At 41.4% G+C, this 18,732-nt stretch overlaps 1 protein-coding gene across 13 annotated transcripts in view; it reads left to right on the top strand.

Annotated features, from left to right (window-relative positions):
• Positions 1-18,732, top strand: part of AAK1 (AP2 associated kinase 1) — a 179,450-nt gene that overhangs the window by 59,764 nt on the left and 100,954 nt on the right. For all 13 annotated transcript variants that reach the window (XM_060117890.1, XM_060117899.1, XM_060117892.1 and 10 more), the window contains exon 3: positions 10,527-10,645. In XM_060117890.1, the coding sequence (XP_059973873.1) occupies positions 10,527-10,645 (119 nt within the window). The remainder of the gene's footprint in view (positions 1-10,526; positions 10,646-18,732) is intronic.

Genomic DNA, 18,732 nt, shown 5'->3' with positions numbered 1-18,732 from the left:
TTTTGTTTTTGTTGTTGAGGATCTTTTTTTTTTTTTTTTTTTTGCGGTACGCGGGCCTCTCACTGTTGTGGCCTCTCCCGTTGCGGAGCACAGGCTCCGGACGCACAGGCTCAGCGGCCATGGCTCATGGGCCCAGCCGCTCCGCGGCATGTGGGATCCTCCCGGACCGGGGCACGAACCCGTGTCCCCTGCATCGGCAGGCGGACTCTCAACCACTGCGCCACCAGGGAAGCCCCTGTTGAGAATCTTTTATGCAGTGGCCACTGTGCTGCATGACACAGGCCACAGTGAGTGAGTCATTGTCCTTGCCCTTGTGCAGTTTACAGGGTTCAGGGAAAGAAGGCATCAAACCAGGAATTACCTAAGTATTTAATTATACTCTTGCTACATTCCGAAGGAAAAGAGGAGGGTGCTGTGCGTAACAAGGATGTAACCTGATCGGAAGAGGGGGTGGGGGCCGGGGGCAGTCAGGGGAGGCTCATCCAAGGCGGTAACACGTAGCCTGAAACTTGAGGGCTGACTCGTAGAAGCTGGTCAGGCCAAGAATGAGGTGAATAGGGCAAAGGGAGAGGCATGCACAGCAATCTTTAGGTAGTGTGGAGCACAAGCAACATCCAGAAGAAAGAAGGCGACTGTGGCTGGAACAGAGTGAGCAGTGAGAGGCTGTGGTGAGAATGAGGTTGGAGAGAGATCACATCCTATCATCTGGTGCCTTGCAGGCCGTGCCAGCATTTGGAGTTTCCTTCTAAGAGGAGCCAGAAGCCACTGAGGAGTTTCAAACAGAAGAATGATATTCAATTTCTGTTTTTATAAGATCACCCTGGCTTGTAATAATAGAGAAGAGAAAGTTGGCTCACTGTGACCTGGGGATGTCAGTGAACCAAGGATATGGCCCAGCTGATATCTCTCACCATTTCTCTCTACATTTGCTAGATAGCCAACCCCATGGAAACAGTTCAGACAAGGTGGACCTGGCGGCTCTGGGAAAGGCCCTCTTCTGGTTGGTCTCAGCTGATGACAGGCCAGGTCCAATGTGCTCTGGTTCTATGTGCAGTAATTCACAAGCCTCTGGTGTGTGTGAGCCAACTTGATTTCTTAAACTCTAACCATTGTTCCAGGAAGGCAGGTGCCTTCTCTGGAAATGTCTATATTATTATTATTATTTTTTTAAAGACTCATGCCAGAAGAGAATGAAGATGAACTGGAGATGTTCCCCAGTTGTTGCAGTTCTAGAAAGGAAGAGCCAACTGCCAGCTGTCCTGTGTTCAGCCGGGGCTGTGGCCTTGATTGGGTTCCGTTGATGTTTCTGTATCACTGCCAGAGTTTGCCAGTGTCTGACTCTGTACCCACAGCTCCCGATGGAGAGAGAGGAAGTTGAGTACCTCAAGTCATCTCCCATCTGGGTGTTCTTCCTGCCTGGGGATGGGACTGCTTTGACATGTTCCCCAGAAGGAGCTGGCACATGGTGATTTTTAATTTGAGGCAAGTGAGGAGAGATTGACATTAAAAAACAAACCCCAAGTCCCCACTGAAATCAATGTTGACAAATGCTTCCAATTGACCTTTTCTCCTGCAGAATCTTTGCTGTGCTCCTTGCCATCTGTTCTAGAGTTTAGAACATTTTTGTTCCTTCTGAAACTTCTGGCCAAGTTGTCTTGAATAAATTGTGGATGGGTGTTTGTCAGCCTCTTCGTCGTCACTCCCCGTGGGAGCTGACAAACACTGCAGACAGTGCACTCAAGTTCTCCCTCTCACCGGGCCAGTGAGGGAGGCCAAGCTTTGGACAGGCCCCTTGGCTTTCACCATGTCTTTTCCCTAACCTTCCCTGGTAATGGAGTTGTCTTGTAGGGTCCGCTGCAGGGAGGGAGGGAGGGACGGCAGCATGGGAGAGTGGACCAAGGTCAGGACCAGAAAGTGGTATGCCTGTTTTTCAGTCCTGGCCCTGCCTCTAAGTGGCGGTACTAGGGAGGCCACTTGGGCTTTTCTCCGTGCCTCAGTTTCCCAGCTAGTCAGGTAGAGCTTGTCGTACACGTCCTGCTACTTCACAAAGCTCTCATAAAGGTGGAGGCAAGGCTGTCTCGTTCAGTCCAAGCCTGGAAATAGGTTTCCTTAACTTGCACAGGGATGAAGAGCTTTTCTAAAGTTGTAGCTGGGACTTAAAAATTGGGAGATTTCTCCTAAAAATCTAGCTTCTCTTGGAAATCAAAAAACTTGGCTGGGCTTCCCTGGTGGCGCAGTGGTTGAGAGTCCACCTGCCGATGCAGCGGATGCGGGTTCGTGTCCTGGTACGGGAAGATCCCACATGCAGCAGAGTGGCTGGGCCCGTGAGACATGGCCGCTGAGCCTGCGTGTCCAGAGCCCGTGCTCTGCAACGGGGAGAGGCCACAACAGTGAGAGGCCCGCGTACCGCAAAAAAAAAAAAAAAAAAAGCAAACAAACGTTGCAACCCTCAGCCCACGTTCCTCCATGGCAGCAACTGGCCTTCGCTGAGGAGCGGCTGCCCCGTGAGCTGGGCGTGCACTTTCTGGTTTGCACGGTCTCACCACTCCCCGTGATCTCCCATCATTAGACTCCCTCTATACACTTCATTATACCTGCATTGTTTCCCTCCCTTAGATGATCTGTCTGGCCCCTGTAGGTATTTGAGTTTATGCCCTTTATCTCAAGAAGATACACCAGATTTAGAACTTTATGGTAAGTCAGATGTCTATCACACAAATACAAAGAACTTTGGTGGGGAGGAGGTAAGGAGGGAACCTATATTCATCACATACCACCTATGTGCTCGGTGCTTTGCCTGTCGTTTAATCCTCCCCAAAGCTAAGAGGTAGCTCTCAGCTGCCCTTGACAGGTGAGAGGACAGGGCCTCAGTGAGATCATGGCTTTCCTGAGCTGGGGTTTGAACCTCACCTGTTGGACTCTAAAGGAATACTCCACGGTCTCAGTGTAAAGTGGACGTGGTGGCCCCGCCTCCCCCCGCCCCCCATGCTGCCTGTGCACATTTGTGTCTGTGGTAGGCTAGTAGGTAAGGGCCGTCTGCGAGACTTTCAGTGCTGTAGTCCTTTTTTCGTTATAAAATACTTTTACATAGGGCTACAGAATATTCTTTGGGTTTTTTTCTCCTTTAAAGCAGAGTTTCCCCCCTTTTTTCTAGCATCTTTTTCAGAATGAATAATAAGCAGATAAAAGGAAGCTGTGTGCAGAGCCCTACTCTTAAGTGGAGCCACTTTCCCTCATGGGACCACTGCAGCACCTCCTGTAATCCTATAGGTCTCTGAGGAAACCGTTCATTTAAATACCACTCATTTGCCTTAATTTCTGCAGTTGAGGAAATGGAGACCAAAGAGATCCAGCAACTCGTCCAGTGTTGCCCTTTCTTTTACATCTCCCGGATACATCCCACTTTAACTGGGTTCTCTCTCTTATTCTTTAGTTAAGCTTCAGGAGGCTGTTTTTATTCTAGTTTTCTCTTCCTCACGTAATTCCAAGAGAAACTGCATTAAGTAAACAGTATTCATCAGGTTAAACCTTATTTTGAAAGAGAAACGCAGAATTTGTAGGGTGGAGAAGTGGAGGACACGATCAGAGTGTGAAGTTTTCCTCACTTTGTTTTGTTTCCTCACTTTGGTTTGTCTGCTTTCTTCTCACACAAGTGGAAGCCATTCCTAAAGGTGTAGATGGGGCTTATGATAGGAAATGAAGTTCCTTTTACCTGCAGGAAATAAGCAAGCAGCAGGTTTTAGTGCTCCGACTCTAGGCCTGATTTTTAAATATCCACAAAAAACCTCTTTGGCAGCAAATCCAGAAACCCTGTTTCAGCACCAGGATGGGCTTTGTCTCACGGTCTCATCATTCTCATTATCTGCCCAGCTGCTTCCCGTCTCCGTGCATGTCACTGCTCAGATCATCAGTTTGGTGTTTTCCTTCTCTCCCCTATCACCTTTCCTCCCCATCCCTCACTCGTCCTTGCTAAGTGGAGTCACTGGTGTCTTGATTCATTCAGAACAGCCCCCAGGGCCTGGTACCAACTAGCATGATTCCACATTTGAGATTAAGCCAGGAGAGGTACTACACTTACTTCAAAAGCCCCATTGCCAGTGTTGAATATTCATGGCCAGGCTCCTTGAAGAGGTTGTGTTTAAAAGATTTCAGTCAAGATAATGATGTTGATGACCATGATCTCTTGCTGATGTCAGAGTTGAGATTTTAGAAATTATATACCCCCCCCCCAACCGTGTATTACAAATTCTCACCTGCCTTTTTCTCCCAGGATAGAACTAGGCGTTTCTGTCATCCTTGCTTGAGAGGTAGAAGTCCAAGTTATCTCAGTAATTTCATTGGTGACTCCATGATCCTATGCTTACTAAAGCCTTTTATCAGTAAAGTGGGAAGCAGGTAATCCTAACAGTTTAAACGATGAAGGATCTATTCGGAAATGCAAATTAAAACCACAATTAAAGACTACCACTGGCATTTTTCACAGAACTAGAACAAAAAATTTCACTATTTGTATGGAAACACAAAAGACCCCGAATAGCCAAAGCAATCTTGAGAACGAAAAACGGAGCTGGAGGAATCAGGCTCCCTGACTTCAGACTATACTACAAAGCTACAGTAATTAAGACTGTATGGTACTGGCACAAAAACAGAAATATAGATAAATGGAACAGGAGAGAAAGCCCAGATATAAACCCACACACATATGGTCACCTTATCTTTGATAAAGGAGGCAGGAATGTACAGTGGAGAAAGGACAGCCTCTTCAATAAGTGGTGCTGGGAAAACTGGACAGGTACATGTAAAAGTATGAAATTAGAACGCTCCCTAACACCATACACAAAAATAAACTCAAAATGGATTAAAGACCTAAATGTAAGGCCAGACACTATCAAACTCTTAGAGGAAAACATAGGCAGAACACTCTATGACATAAATCACAGCAAGATCCTTTTTGACCCACCTCCTAGAGAAATGGAAATAAAAACAAAAATAGACAGATGGGACCTAATGAAACTTCAAAGCTTTTGCACAGCAAAGGAAACCATAAGCAAGACCAAAAGACAACCCTCAGAATGGGAGAAAATGTTTGCAAATGAAGCAACTGACAAAGGATTAATCTCCAAAATTTACAAGCAGCTCATGCAGCTCAATAACAAAAAAAACCACAACCCAATCCAAAAATGGGCAGAAGACCTAGATAGACATTTCTCCAAAGAAGATATACAGACTGCCAAAAAACACATGAAAGAATGTTCAACATCATTAATCATTAGAGAAATGCAAATCAAAACTACAATGAGATATCATCTCACACCGGTCAGAATGGCCATCATCAAAAAATCTAGAAACAATAAATGCTGGAGAGGGTGTGGAGAAAAGGGGACACTCTTGCACTGCTGGTGGGAATGTGAATTGGTTCAGCCACTATGGAGAACAGTATGGGGGTTCCTTAAAAAACTACAAATAGAACTACCATATGACCCAGCAATCCCACTACTGGGCATATACCCTGAGAAAACTATAATTCAAAGAGTCATGTACCAAAATGTTCATTGCAGCTCTGTTTACAATAGCCAGGAGATGGAAACAACCTAAGTGTCCATCATCGGATGAATGGATAAAGAAGATGTGGCATATATATACAAAGGAATATTAGCCATAAAAAGAAACGAAATTGAGTTATTTGTAGTGAGGTGGATGGACCTAGAGTCTGTCATACAGAGTGAAGTAAGTCAGAAAGAGGTAGACAAATACCGTATGCTAACACATATATATGGAATCTAAGGGGAAAAAAGTGTCATGAAGAACCCAGGGGTAAGACAGGAATAAAGACACAGACCTACTAGAGAATGGACTTGAGGATATGGGGAGGGGGAAGGGTAAGCTGTGACAAAGTGAGAGAGTGGCATGGACATATATACACTACCAAACATAAAATAGATAGCTAGTGGGAAGCAGCTGCATAACACAGGGAGATCAGCTCGGTGCTTTGTGACCACCTAGATGGGTGGGATAGGGAGGGTGGGAGGGAGGGAGACGTGAGGGGGAAGGGATATGGGAACGTGTGTGTGTGTGTGTGTGTGTGTGTGTGTGTGTGTGTGTGTGTGTGACTGATTCACTTTGTTATGAAGCAGACTAGCACACCATTGTAAAGCAATTATACTCCAATAAAGATGTAAAAAAAAAATAAAAGAGAGATGGGAACATAAATTTAAAAACCCCACAATTAAATATCACTACACCCTCACTAGAATGGCTAAAATAAGAAGACCAATAATACCAAGTGTTGATGATAAAACGGGGTCTGTATCCCTACGCGGCAGTAATTACCTTGAGTTGTACAGTAGCTGTTCCTTTCCATGGGCCATGTGCTTGGGTTTGCCACAGTCTCCACCAGTCTCTGCAGCCTTTTCTATTCCTGTAGTAACATTAAGAGGAGAGTTAATTCATTTTTGAGGCCTCATTATGTGTCAGGCACTACTCTAGGGCACAAAGATACAGAGGGGAACCGAGCAGACAAAATCTCTAAACTCACAGTGAGTGGCAAGTACCCATCCACATCATCAAAAATTAGAGGGAGAAAGTTAGACCAAGAGTGCTGTGTATTTTAGGGAAAGTGGCAGAAAGCATGTTTCTTTGTGGAAGTGAAAAATACATATGTATTTTAATTTATTTATTTTTGGCTGCATTGGGTCTTCGTTGCTGTACGCGGGCTTTCTCTAGTTGCAGCGAGCAGGGGCTACTCTTCTTTGCGGTGCACGGGCTTCTCATTGCGGTGGCTTCTCTTGTTGCGGAGCACGGGCTCTAGGCCTGTGGGCTTCAGTAGTTGTGGCGCGTGGGCTCTAGAACGCAGGCTCAGTAGTTGTGGCACATGGGCTTAGTTGCTCCGCAGCATGTGAGATCTTCCCGGAGCAGGGCTTGAACCTGTGTCCCCTGAATTGGCAGGTGGATTCTTAACCACTGCGCCACCAGGAAAGCCCAAAAAATATTTCTATATTTAAAGTTAATAGGTAAAAGTGTGTCAAAAGTATCCTGCCTCTTTCACTTACCTCACATAATGGATCAGATCCTTTTTCCCTTTATGATTCAATAAATTCATGAATTTTCCCACAAATGGCTTTCAGTGAAATCATGGAGATTATCTTAGTTTCAGACAATGCCAGTAGGCAGCGAGATTGGCACAGGCTCCCGTGGGCAGACTGGCACAGGCTCTGCTGAATGTTAGCTTTTGTTACCTCTGTCCAACCTCTCCCCAGCTCAGCTTTAGATTTTTCCATTTAATCAAGATCTAGGGATGCAACTCAACCTAAGGTAAGCACCTCTCTTGAAGTCTTATAGCTGCCTTCTGTAATCCCCGCACCCTCTTTGGCTGTGGCTGAGAATCTTATTACCGTGATCTGTGTGGTGGATGTGGGCCTGTGGTGGAGAAGTGTCTCGAGTCGTGCTCTCTGCCCTGTACCTTAAATTTACACTCCATTTGGTCAACTACGCGGTGAAAGTGGTTAACATCGTTAAAGGGACAAATCCTTTCAGGCTTCGATTTTTGATCTCATGATCGAGAAGCCCTGATTTAAATGCTTCTTACCTGCAAATAAGCCCTTTTATAGGCATAGATGCTTAAAACGTGGTTCTGTCTATGTGAGGCCTAGTGGTTCATTGCGTTGCCTTTAGATTTATGTTGGTCATAGGCTTTGAGGGTCTGGGCTGGCTCTTCTCAACCAGTTGTGCTTGACTGGATCATGTGGTAGGCCTCTGACCCGTTTCTTCAGTCCGGTCTGGAAAGGTCATCTTGCTACCTGGCAAAGAAAGCTGACTGCTCCCATCTGGTGGCAGTTATCTCAAGTTGCCGCATCACCAACCTGCTTCTAAAGGCTTGCCTCATTCTTTAGTGGTGCCATGCATCCCAGAACTGCAGGAACTAGTCATTCCCAACTTTTGTTCTGCAGGACTGTCAGGTGTACCCTTATTCTCTAAATGAGTACTGCATAGCTTTCACTAAGATAAGTGAAGTGGAAAGAACACTTTTTAGATAATCAGGACAGTGAAACTGGTCCAGGTTCTGCCCATAACTAGCCATGGGATCCTAAGTCTCACTTGTTTCCTCCCCCCATAAAGCAAAATGCTTGGACTAAGGCTCTCTAGAAACACTACTGGTGCAAAGTCCGTAGTTCTGTGATTTTTTTTAATTCAAAATATCTGTAAAATGAAAACCCACTTGTATTATTCACAAAACAATTATGACTATACATAGAAATTTTATAATTTATACTATCATTTTCCCCAATTTTATTTTATTTTTTTTCATTTTCCCCAATTTTAATTGCTAAGACACATCATGAATTTAATGGCTTTTGGGGAGGGGGGAAGGGAAGACAAATACTACTGCATTAAATGTACATATTTATTACAAGAAAATTCTGATATCCTAAAAATTAAAATGTAAAAAATATGCATCTTAGAATTGAGGAGGGTTTTTTTGCATGTGTAATTAGACCTCTACTTGTCAATGCATGCTAGGATTTTAAAAATCTTCTATAGTAAATACTCAAAATTGTAGAATTAAATTGACAGTTGAGCAGTGTGAGTGGACTTTAAAGTATTACAAGAAAATGGAAAATGTTATTGAGGTACAAAGCTTAGAGACATGACAGCTGAAATGAAAGATTGTATGGTAAACTTTACTGTTTATCTGAGTACTGAAGAGCACAATGACAGGAAATATACAAACATGCAGTCTCTGATAAATCATTATCAAAATGCACTTTTGGAACATTTGAGCCTATTAAACAATTTTTTTAACACAGAATTATGTGTGTATTTTATGAAAACGTGCAACAGTGCTTTATGATTAAAGCTCTCTTTGGTTGCATGGTACAGAATCTGACTCAAATTAATTTGAAAAAGAACAGTTAGTTTAAAGATACAACCAGAAATATCTTGAACATCAACAGACAGGTACTGGAGGGCTGCTGGGTCTCAGAGGATTTAGAGTGGAATGGTTGGGACCCAAGTCTTGTGTCTCAGGTCTGAGGTCTCTATAATCACTGCTAATTACCTTGTATCAATTTTGCACATGGCTGCTTGCCCCAGTACTATGCCATGACCTCAGCTCAAGTTCCTGTACTGCTGACTTGTCTCTGTGTTCAGCTCCATCCAATTAGACATCACCTCCGTGCAAAGAATAGCCTAGCAATTTTTTTTCATTACCCAGGGTCAGTGCGCAGGATAGTTCAAGCTAAATTATGCAGGTGTGTGAGCAGGCAGATGGGCTAAGTGTCCGATATAACTGCTGCTTATCCCAAAGCCTTCAACTTTGATAGCTTTGCTGCACCTTATCTACCCAAACCCTTCTTAACAGTGGCACTGAATGCCTCATACAGTGTTTGGGGAGTGAGGTCAAGGTTAGGAGCTCTAAGCATTTGTGGAACGCTAAGGCATAACAAATTCAGAGCACTGAAGAATTTCTGTGGGAGTTATAGTAACTTCTTTTAATGAATTATGAACTGTCTTTTAGAGAAGGGTTAGTGCAGACATTAAAAACTCCACCCAGTAATCGTCATACTTGCCTGGTGTCTGCTGTGTAGAATAGTACTTTCCTAACTATGTCTGTGTCTTCTCAACAGCCCATGAGGTAGGGAGGGCAGGAGGAATCCTCAGAGTGTATTGTTGATTTGAGTTGGGGGATGGGGTGAGGAATGATGAGAAAAAAGGAAAAGAAGGAGATTCTTGAAATTAATTGCCAACTATTCATAGAGCAATTATTGAAATAATTTCCGAGCCTCTCTTTAAGTGTTGGACTTACGTTTTTTTAAAGAAGTCCTTGGTTGAATCTAATCTCTTTGAGCCTCTGTTTTCTTCAGCTAGTAATTGTCTTAAAGGGAAAAAATATCACCCAGCCTCACAGGATTGTGGTATGAATTAAACAAGAGCTCAGAGTGCCTAGGATAGCAGTTGGAATGTAGTTGGTTCTCTTTTTTCATCCATTCATTCATCTGTTTATCTGTAGTTTCTTTGGAAGATAATTACTGTTCTTCCTGTTTTTTTTTAGATAGATGTTTAGGAACAAGTTTTCTTTCTTTCTTTTTTTTTTTTTTTTTACTTAAATGACCTCATATCCTTTTTTTTGAATTTTATTTATTTATTTTTTATACAGCAGGTTCTTATTAGTTATGTATTTTATGCATATTAGTGTATACACGTCAATCCCAATCTCCCAGTTCATCCCACCACCACCTTCCCCGCCCATTTCCCCCCTGGTGTCTATACATTTGTTCTCTACATGTGCCTCTATTTCTGCCTTGCGAACTGGAGGAACAATTTTTCTGACTTGCTACCCAATCCCACATGTGATACCTTTGAGTCCCCAGAATCTTAAGAATGCTTTCTATGCCAGGCCAGCCCTAGGCCTAGCTGATGATGACATCAGTACCATTAACAGTGACATCAGCAAACTACAGCCACCATGGTCATTTGATTGACTTTTTAAACATGACTCAAAAGAGCTTGTATGTGTGTTTCTCTCACAGGTGGATTTGCTATCGTGTTTCTGGTGAGGACAAGCAATGGGATGAAATGTGCCTTGAAACGCATGTTTGTCAACAATGAGCATGATCTCCAGGTGTGCAAGAGAGAAATACAGATAATGGTAAGGCTGCCCCTCAGACTTGGGACTGCTTGTTTAAAATGGGGAGAGGGACTGTGCCCTCTCATAAGAAAGCCAATGGGGCGCTTCTTCCCTTCCCTGAGATGGCAGAGAGGCCTTGCACAAAATGGGAGGGAACAGCCATGGGGTGTAGGGCGCTGCTCCTGCCTTGCTCACTCTTAGCTAGAGAGTTGAGGAGAAAGGAGCATAGTGAGAGAACCGACCAATTTTCAGGTCAGAGAAATAGTTTGAGGCATTGGGAAAAATTTACTTAACAACTTGGTTCCCAGAATTAACTATGGAGATCCTAGCTTCCCAATGAACCTCCTCTTTCCATCTTATCATCTATCAGCTACCAGTCCTAGCTTTCAACCCTCTCAAGCCCTTCAGCATTCCGTGAACATATCCTTCCATACCTTTATATTTAGTACACATAGTTCTTTCCCCCGGAATGCTTTTCCCTTTTTTTTTTTTTTTGCCTAGAGACTGCTTACTCATACATACTCTGTGATCCCATTTATAAAAGTCTAAGAACAAGCAAAAGTGATCTGTGGTAATAGAGATCAGAAAGTAGTCGTCTGGGTGTGGAAAATTCACTAGAAAGGGGTATGTGGGAACTTCCTAGGCCATGGAAATTGTTCTGTATCTTGTTTTGGGTAGTGGTTATGGCTACACCATTTTCTGAACTCAGTTGGACACCTTAAGATCTGTGCATTTTATTATATATTAATTATATCTCACATCTTAAAAACTTAATGAGTTTTCAAGATTTAGGTTCATAATGTGTTTAAAGAAAGAGACCCTATCTGTTAGATACATGATGAAATATTTGTGGATGAAATAATATGTTTTCTTGAAATTAAACGAGTGGATTTAGAAGAGAAACAAGATTGGCGATGAGTTGATTACTGTACACGCAGGGTGATGGATATGTGGGAGTTTGTGGGAGTTGTCTCTTTCTGTATCTTCTATTTGACATTATACATTTAAGAAATTTGGATAGTCTTTGTGTTTCCACAGTACTTTTATTTATGCCAACTATATTGCTTACCTTGCTATTTTATAAGTAATGCTGCCTTTAGAAAGTAAGTTATTTAAAATCAGAAACTTTGTATTCCAGTACACTGCCTGACATAGAGTAAATACTTAAACTTTGGATGAAATGAATGTATGAGTAATGGTCATAGCAGATGCAGATGTTCACCTAGAGGTGATGACTCCTTTGTGCCCTACATCTTAATACTCTTGATTTTTAAAAAATTTTATTTTATTTATTTATACAGTAGGTTCTTATTAGTTATCTATTTTATACATATTAGCTTATATATATGTCAATCCCAATCTCCCAATTCATCCCCCTCCCCGCCCCCGCTTACCTAGTGCTCCTGCTAAGAGCAGAGAGAGGCCCAAAAAATGGTGAGGGTGGCATTGTAGGGATTCCACCAGGCCTTGCTTGCCCTGGTGGGGTTGCCCTTTCAGTGGCTACTTAGAGTAACAAGTTGTACAACTCACGATTTTAGAGAGCCTGGTACTTGGTAGATTCCAGAAGGCTGCAACTATTTGGGAAGGAACTGTTGGTAGAAATAAGTGTTGCTGTCATCATTGTAAAACAGACAAAAAACCCCCAAGGCTTATATACATACAGTCAGGGCCACGTGGAACTGTCTGCAAGGCACCAACAGGACGTCCTCCCTCTCCCCTGCCACTCAGCTGCAAACAGCTGTGCTCACTGTATTTCCCTTCCTCCACCCAGTGTTTTCGGGATGCTATTCCTCCTTCTCCTCCCTCCTTGCCTCTTCCTTGCTCAGCTCTCACACTGCATTTGCTCTCTTTGCTTCTGCTCTTTCCTCTGCCTGGAATGCCTTTCTCATTCATTTTCTGGTGTTAGAAGAGTAAATCCCACTCTTTAACTTTCTCCCACTCATTCAGAAACGTTTTTGGAGGGCTTTCTTTGTGCTGGGCAGGTGCTGGAGTAAAGGAGCTAAGAAGATGCGGGCCCCTTTGGAGCTCACAAATTAATGGACCTGATTAGGAATTAAATTACATGATTCGAGTTCTGGCCCAGCCATGTATTAGCTGCGAGAGTTTTGTTTTTTCAAAACTTAAATACCCAAATGGTTGAACTAACCTTATTACAAAAAACATCAAGCAATTCCCTGAGGGGGCCTCCTATGCCACTGCAAGGTCCCAGAGGCCACCACTTTTAGTGGATTCATTTGATATATTTCTAAATAGCAGGCTGATATTGCTAATTCTTTTTTCCCCCTCCATTTTAGGCATTACCTACTATGGAAAGTAAAAAGTTAACTCTCTTCCATCCCCTGCATGCCCTTCACTCTAAATACTTGCATTATTCTCATCTCCCATTCTGCCACAATAGCAGTAAGTTTGGCAATACGTTAGTTATATTAGTATTCGTTTTTACATCATTATGTAAGAAAACGTTATTTTTGCTGAATCTTCTAAGTGGACTCTGATTATTATTCCTTTCTTACATAATTCTCTTTTCACTGGAATTAATAATCATCTTGTCTTTTAGGTTTTTTAAATCTTGGTTTTCTGTGTACTTTTGTGCAACTTAATTTCAAACTCTCCCCAAGTTATTTAAATTATTTAAAAAATACTTTTGAACACAGTTAATATTCTGTCTGTTTTATCTTCTTGAAGAAATCTCTCTCAGTCTTTGGACTTGATGGAATATAGGTTGGTTGCTCTCTAGGCCTCATTTACTTCTTATCGTGGAATTTTCTAGCTATTCTCTTTGCTTCTCTTTCTCGTTAGATTTGTTGACTCCTCTTTTTGCTCTGCTTTCTCCTTTTGGTGGAACTTGTCCTCCAGGAGCTTCCTGATGTGCGGTAGGTAAATTTTTGAGAACTTGCAGGTCTGGAAATGTCTTCGTTTTACACTCACACGTGATAGTTTGCATATAAAATTCTGGACTGGAAATCATTTCATTAGATACGTGAAAGCATTGCTGTACTGTATTTTAGCTTTCATTGTTGAGCTTTGGGAAGTCCGAAGTCATTCTAATACCTGGTCCTTTGGCTGCGACCCATTTTTTCTCCCCAGAAATTTATAACTTCTTCTTTGTTTACAGTGTTATGAAATTTGTTGATGTATACCTTGGTGTGTGCATTTCTTATTTATTTTGGTTGTTTGGTGGTCTCATTTAATCTAGAAACTCATATCCTTATGTGGGGGAAATTTTAGTTTGTCTCATTTGATGATTTCCTTTTCTGTCTTCCTTCACTATCAGTATTTGGATGTTAGTTATCCTGAACTGATTTTCTAATTTTTTGTTTTCTTCCTTTTTTTTTTATGTCTTTGTCTTTTCCCTCTACATTCCAGCAGATTTTCTCAGCTTTATATTCAACCATCCTGTTGAATTTTTTATATACCAGGTTAATTTCTAAGACCTTCTTGTTGGTTTTGTTTTGTTTTGGATTTTGATGAAATCCAGTTTATTAGTTTTTCCTTTTGTGAATTGTGTTTTTGGTGTCATTTCTAAGAACTCTTTGCCTAGCTCTCCATTCCAAAGATTTTCTCTTATTTTTTTTCTTTCTGTAAGTTTTACATTTTGCATTTAAGTCTGTGACCCATTTTGAGTTAACTTTATATAAGGCATGAGACTTAGGTTGAAGAACATTTTGTTTCTTGTGGGTGTCCACTTGTTGAAAAGGCTATCTTTCCTCCGTTGAATATTTTTGTCAAAAATCAGTTGGGCCTGTTTGTGACGGTTGATCTCCAGACCTTTCTCTATTCTGTTCTGTCCCGTTAATCTATGTGTCTTTCCCTCTACCAATACCACACAGCCTTGATTACTGTAGCTTTATAATGTCTTGAAATCAGGCTGGTTCCTCCTACTTCTTTTTTTCCCAAAATTGTTTTTTTTAACTATTCTAGTTCTTTTGTCTTTTCATATAAATTTTAGAATAATCTTGTCTATATCTACAGAATATCTTGCTATAATTTTGGTAGGAATTTCATTAAACTGTTATATCAATTTGGGGAGAAATGGCCTCTTTTCTCTGTTTAGTCTTCCAATAAATGAACATGGCACCTCTCTCCATTTATTTACATCTTTGATTTCTTTCATCAGCATTGTGTAGTTTTCAGCATAATGGCCTTGTACATGTTCTTAGATTTATACCTAGGTTTTTGTTTTTGTTTTGAGTGATTATAAATGGTATTGGGTAATTAATTTTGGTGCCCATATTTTTATTGCTGGGATGTAGAAAATCAATTGATTTTTCTGTGTTTATTTTGTACCTTATAACTTTGCTGACCTTGTTTACTAGTTCTGGGAATTTTTTTCTCGATTCTTTAGGATGTTCTGTATAGACCACCATGTCATCTGCAAATAGAGGCAGTTTTATTTTTTCCTTTCTCATCTGTTTCCCTTTAACTTCCTTCTCTAACGTGATTGCACTTCTCCCTCACTTATTTATTTATTCAATCATTTATTTATATCACTATGGACTTATGCATATTAATTTTGTCCTTTTTTTCCCCCTTTAACCTATTTGCTATCTTCGGTTCATACTGGGTAATTCCTATTGTTTTATCTTTCAGTTCACTGGTTCTTTCCTTTGTCCCTTCCATTCTGCTGATGAACTCATCCATTGTCTTTTTACTTCCGTTATTGTATTTTCAGTTCAAAAATTTCCATTTGGTTCTTCTTTAGGTTTTCTGGGTTTTTGATGACACTTCCTGTTTCTTTGCTGAGGCTTTCTATTTGTTCATTTATTTCAAGCATCACCATAATTGCTGGTTTAAGCATTTTTTGTCACGACTGCTTTAAAATCATAGCTGGATGATTCTGTCTTTTCGGTCATCTTCATTTTGGCGTCTATCGATTGCTGGGTTTTTTTCCATGTAGTTTGAGCTCTTCCTAGTTCTTGGTCTGATGAACTATATCAACCCTTTCATATTGTGTTATAGATTCTGGATCTTATGTAAACCTTCTGTTTTAACTGGTTTCTGCTCTGGCAGGGGATTGATGGGCTTGGGGAGTGCCCTCTTGTTACTACTAGGTGGGGATAGAAGTTCAGGTTTCCATAGGGCCTCTGTTTTTACCCCAGAAGGTGAAAGTTCACCTTCTCATTATTACTGGATTGGGGTGAAAATTCCAGTTCCCCGTTAGGCTTCCACTGATCCTTCCCTGGCTGGGTAGTAGGGGTGCCTTGCTACTGCTCCCCACATGGCTTCAGTTGACACCATGGTGGTGGGAGTTGGCCTTGTTACCACTTGGTGGTTGTGGAAGTCTTGACTCGCCACTTGACCTCCTCTCACGGCACCTCAGAGATGAAGGTCTTGACTCCCTACTCAGCCATCTCTGACATTCCCCACCCTGAAGGGTAGGTTGGAGTGGTTTGTCACAGACTCATGAGAATGGAAGTCTAGGCTCTCCACTTGGCCTTTGCTGCCATGACTGGGGTGGAGCTGCAGGTTTTTTCTGTGGTTTTTGGCTGGAATAGAGCAGTTATTTTCTATGGGTTCTGTCTTACTGGGTTGCTCCTTTTCTGGGTCTGACTGGAGAGCGCAGGCTTTCATTGGGCTTTTTTGTGTTTTTGTCTGCACCCATTGGTGTTTTCAGTTTGCTGGCTTCTTCAGTTTTTGGTCTGGGAAGCATGAGGCAAAAAGAAAACCCAGACAGCTCACCACCATGTTGTTCCTTGGGTCCCAAAGTTCCTAGCCAGTCTGCCTTCTTCTGCTCACATTTCAGATACTCATTATTATGTCTGTTTTATATATAATGTACAAAGTATTCAGATGTACTTAGCAGGAGGAATAGGGAAAAGTACATCTACTTCATCTTCCCAGAAGCAGAAGTTTTCTGTTTATGCCTTTTAAAAAATAAACACTTTACATCATTTAGTAAGGCTTTTGAAGGAAGCAGAGATAAATGCATGTATTCAACTTACTTTTTATAAACAATTTGCTACTATTTTAAATCAGAAGTCCCTGTGCAATGTTTTTTTTGTTTTGTTTTGTTTTTGTTTTTGTTTTTGTTTTGCGGTACACAGGCCTCTCACTGTTGTGGCCGCTCCCGTTGCGGAGCACAGGCTCCGGACGCGCAGGCTCAGCGGCCTGTGCAATGTTTTTAACCCGTGCTAGGCTCAGACTTCTGTCAAATAGAGGCCATAACCCCAGCCCTACCTCTCAGCGATTGTAAGAGTTATGTGTATATAATGCATATTATTTGAATTTGCTTGAAAAAACATTGGCAGGATGAGAGAGGGAAAGAGGAAAGGTAGAAGAGGAGAAGGGGAAGAAAGAGGGAGGGTTCCCTATAGGGGATGAGGACTGGAGTTGAAAATACTTGTCTACTATGTTTTGCTTTTTGAATGTTAATATGTTACTTATTTTTTTAAATTAAATTTTAAGCTGTTTTATAGTCACTTAGATGAGTGAGCAGGGATCCAAAGAGACTTAAGGTTGAGTAGGAACAAGCCATGTCCTATCAACATCATGTCCTCTCTTGGGCAGGGTTGTGGATAGGGAGCTCAGGGGAGTGCCATAGATCCAGTGACTGTGGACTGTAGATCCAGTGACTATGGACTGTGTCATTTGGGTAAGGGCACTCACCAGAGATCTGTGAGCAAGATGGAGAGTCTAGGCTGGATGCTAGGTGTAATTGCTACTGTTTATAATGGTTTCTGATCAATGATTTGCTATTAATTTGGAGGGAACTTTCTAAGAAAAAAGCACTGCCGCTTACTGTTAACTTTATGTTATTTTACATTTAATAAACAACTTGGTTAAAGAAATAGAAGACACATTTATCTCTTATGTGCCTAATATAAAGTTGGAAGATATAACAACTGCATTGGATGATAGAATCAGGATCCAAAATGATCCTTAAAATTAGAGCAATGGACTGATTCTAATGACATGAAATAGCAAGGTAAGGTTGTCACATGCTTGGACTTTTATTTTCTTCTAATCAACTTTACAAGCACAGTTCTGGGAAGGTAGAGATTAAATGCAGCACAAGTAGAAAAAGACTTAAGCATTTTAGTGGTCAGTTAACTTGATATGAGTGTGTAGTATGATGTGGCTGCCAAAAGAAAAAAGAATGTAATTTTTAGCTGAATTAATAGAAGGTGATAGTGCTGGTCTACTCTGCAGGAGTCAGACCAGGCCTGGAGTATTTCATTCATTTTCTCGGGCCATTCTTACAAAAAGGACATCGACAAAGCAAAGCGTTTAAACGTGGGAGCAACCAAAATGGTGGTGTGACTAAAAACCATGTCAAAGAAAGTGGGTATGTTTAACATAGAGGAGAAAAAACTTAGAGTCTAAATAATAATATTTCAATTGTTTGGAAAGTGAAAAAATAGACTAGGCTTATTTTTTTCTGAAGAGGGCAGTCTAGAATCAGGAGGTGGAAGTTTTTAGCTGGATGTAAAGGAGATCAACAGAAAGGGCTGCCTGCAGATGGGCTGAGGGCCCAAGGAAATGACATTAATCTAAGCAAACTTCTTGTCAAAAGGCTATAGCAGGGACTCACGCATGGGCTGCCTGGCTGCTCTAGATCAGTGCTACTCAAAGGATCTTGTTTTCTTTATCTTTTTCCCCCTTGTGTGTTTGTTTATGTTATTTTTCCCCCAGCTTGTCATACTACTTTTCTTTATTAATTGAGATAAGATTCATCCTTATAAATATAAATATAATTTAAACATAATTCAGTGATTTTTTTATTCACAAAGGTCATTCACCCATCATCGTTTATCAAATTCCAGAATATTTCTTTCATCACCCCAAAATGAAACCTCACACCCATTAGCAGTCACTCCCCTTCTCCCTTGCCCCAGTCCCTGGCAACCATTAATCTGCTTTCTGTTGCCTATTCTGGACATTTCTTATAAATGGCTCATACAGTAAGCTCTTGTGTCTGACATCTTTCACTTAGCATAATATTTTCAAGGTTTATCCATGTTGTAGCATGTATGAGTACTTATTCCTTTTCATGGCTGCATAATGTTCCATTGTCAGGATATACCGCATTTTGTTTATCCTGATGGACATTTGGGGTTTTTTTTCCACACTTTGGCTATTATGAATAATGCTGTTATAGACATCTGTGT

Source organism: Mesoplodon densirostris, chromosome 14 (assembly GCF_025265405.1).
Source record: "Mesoplodon densirostris isolate mMesDen1 chromosome 14, mMesDen1 primary haplotype, whole genome shotgun sequence".
In the NCBI taxonomy this organism is placed as follows: Eukaryota; Metazoa; Chordata; class Mammalia; order Artiodactyla; family Ziphiidae; genus Mesoplodon; species Mesoplodon densirostris.
Note: the sequence above shows the minus strand (reverse complement) of the source record. Positions and strands in the feature narration are given on the sequence as shown.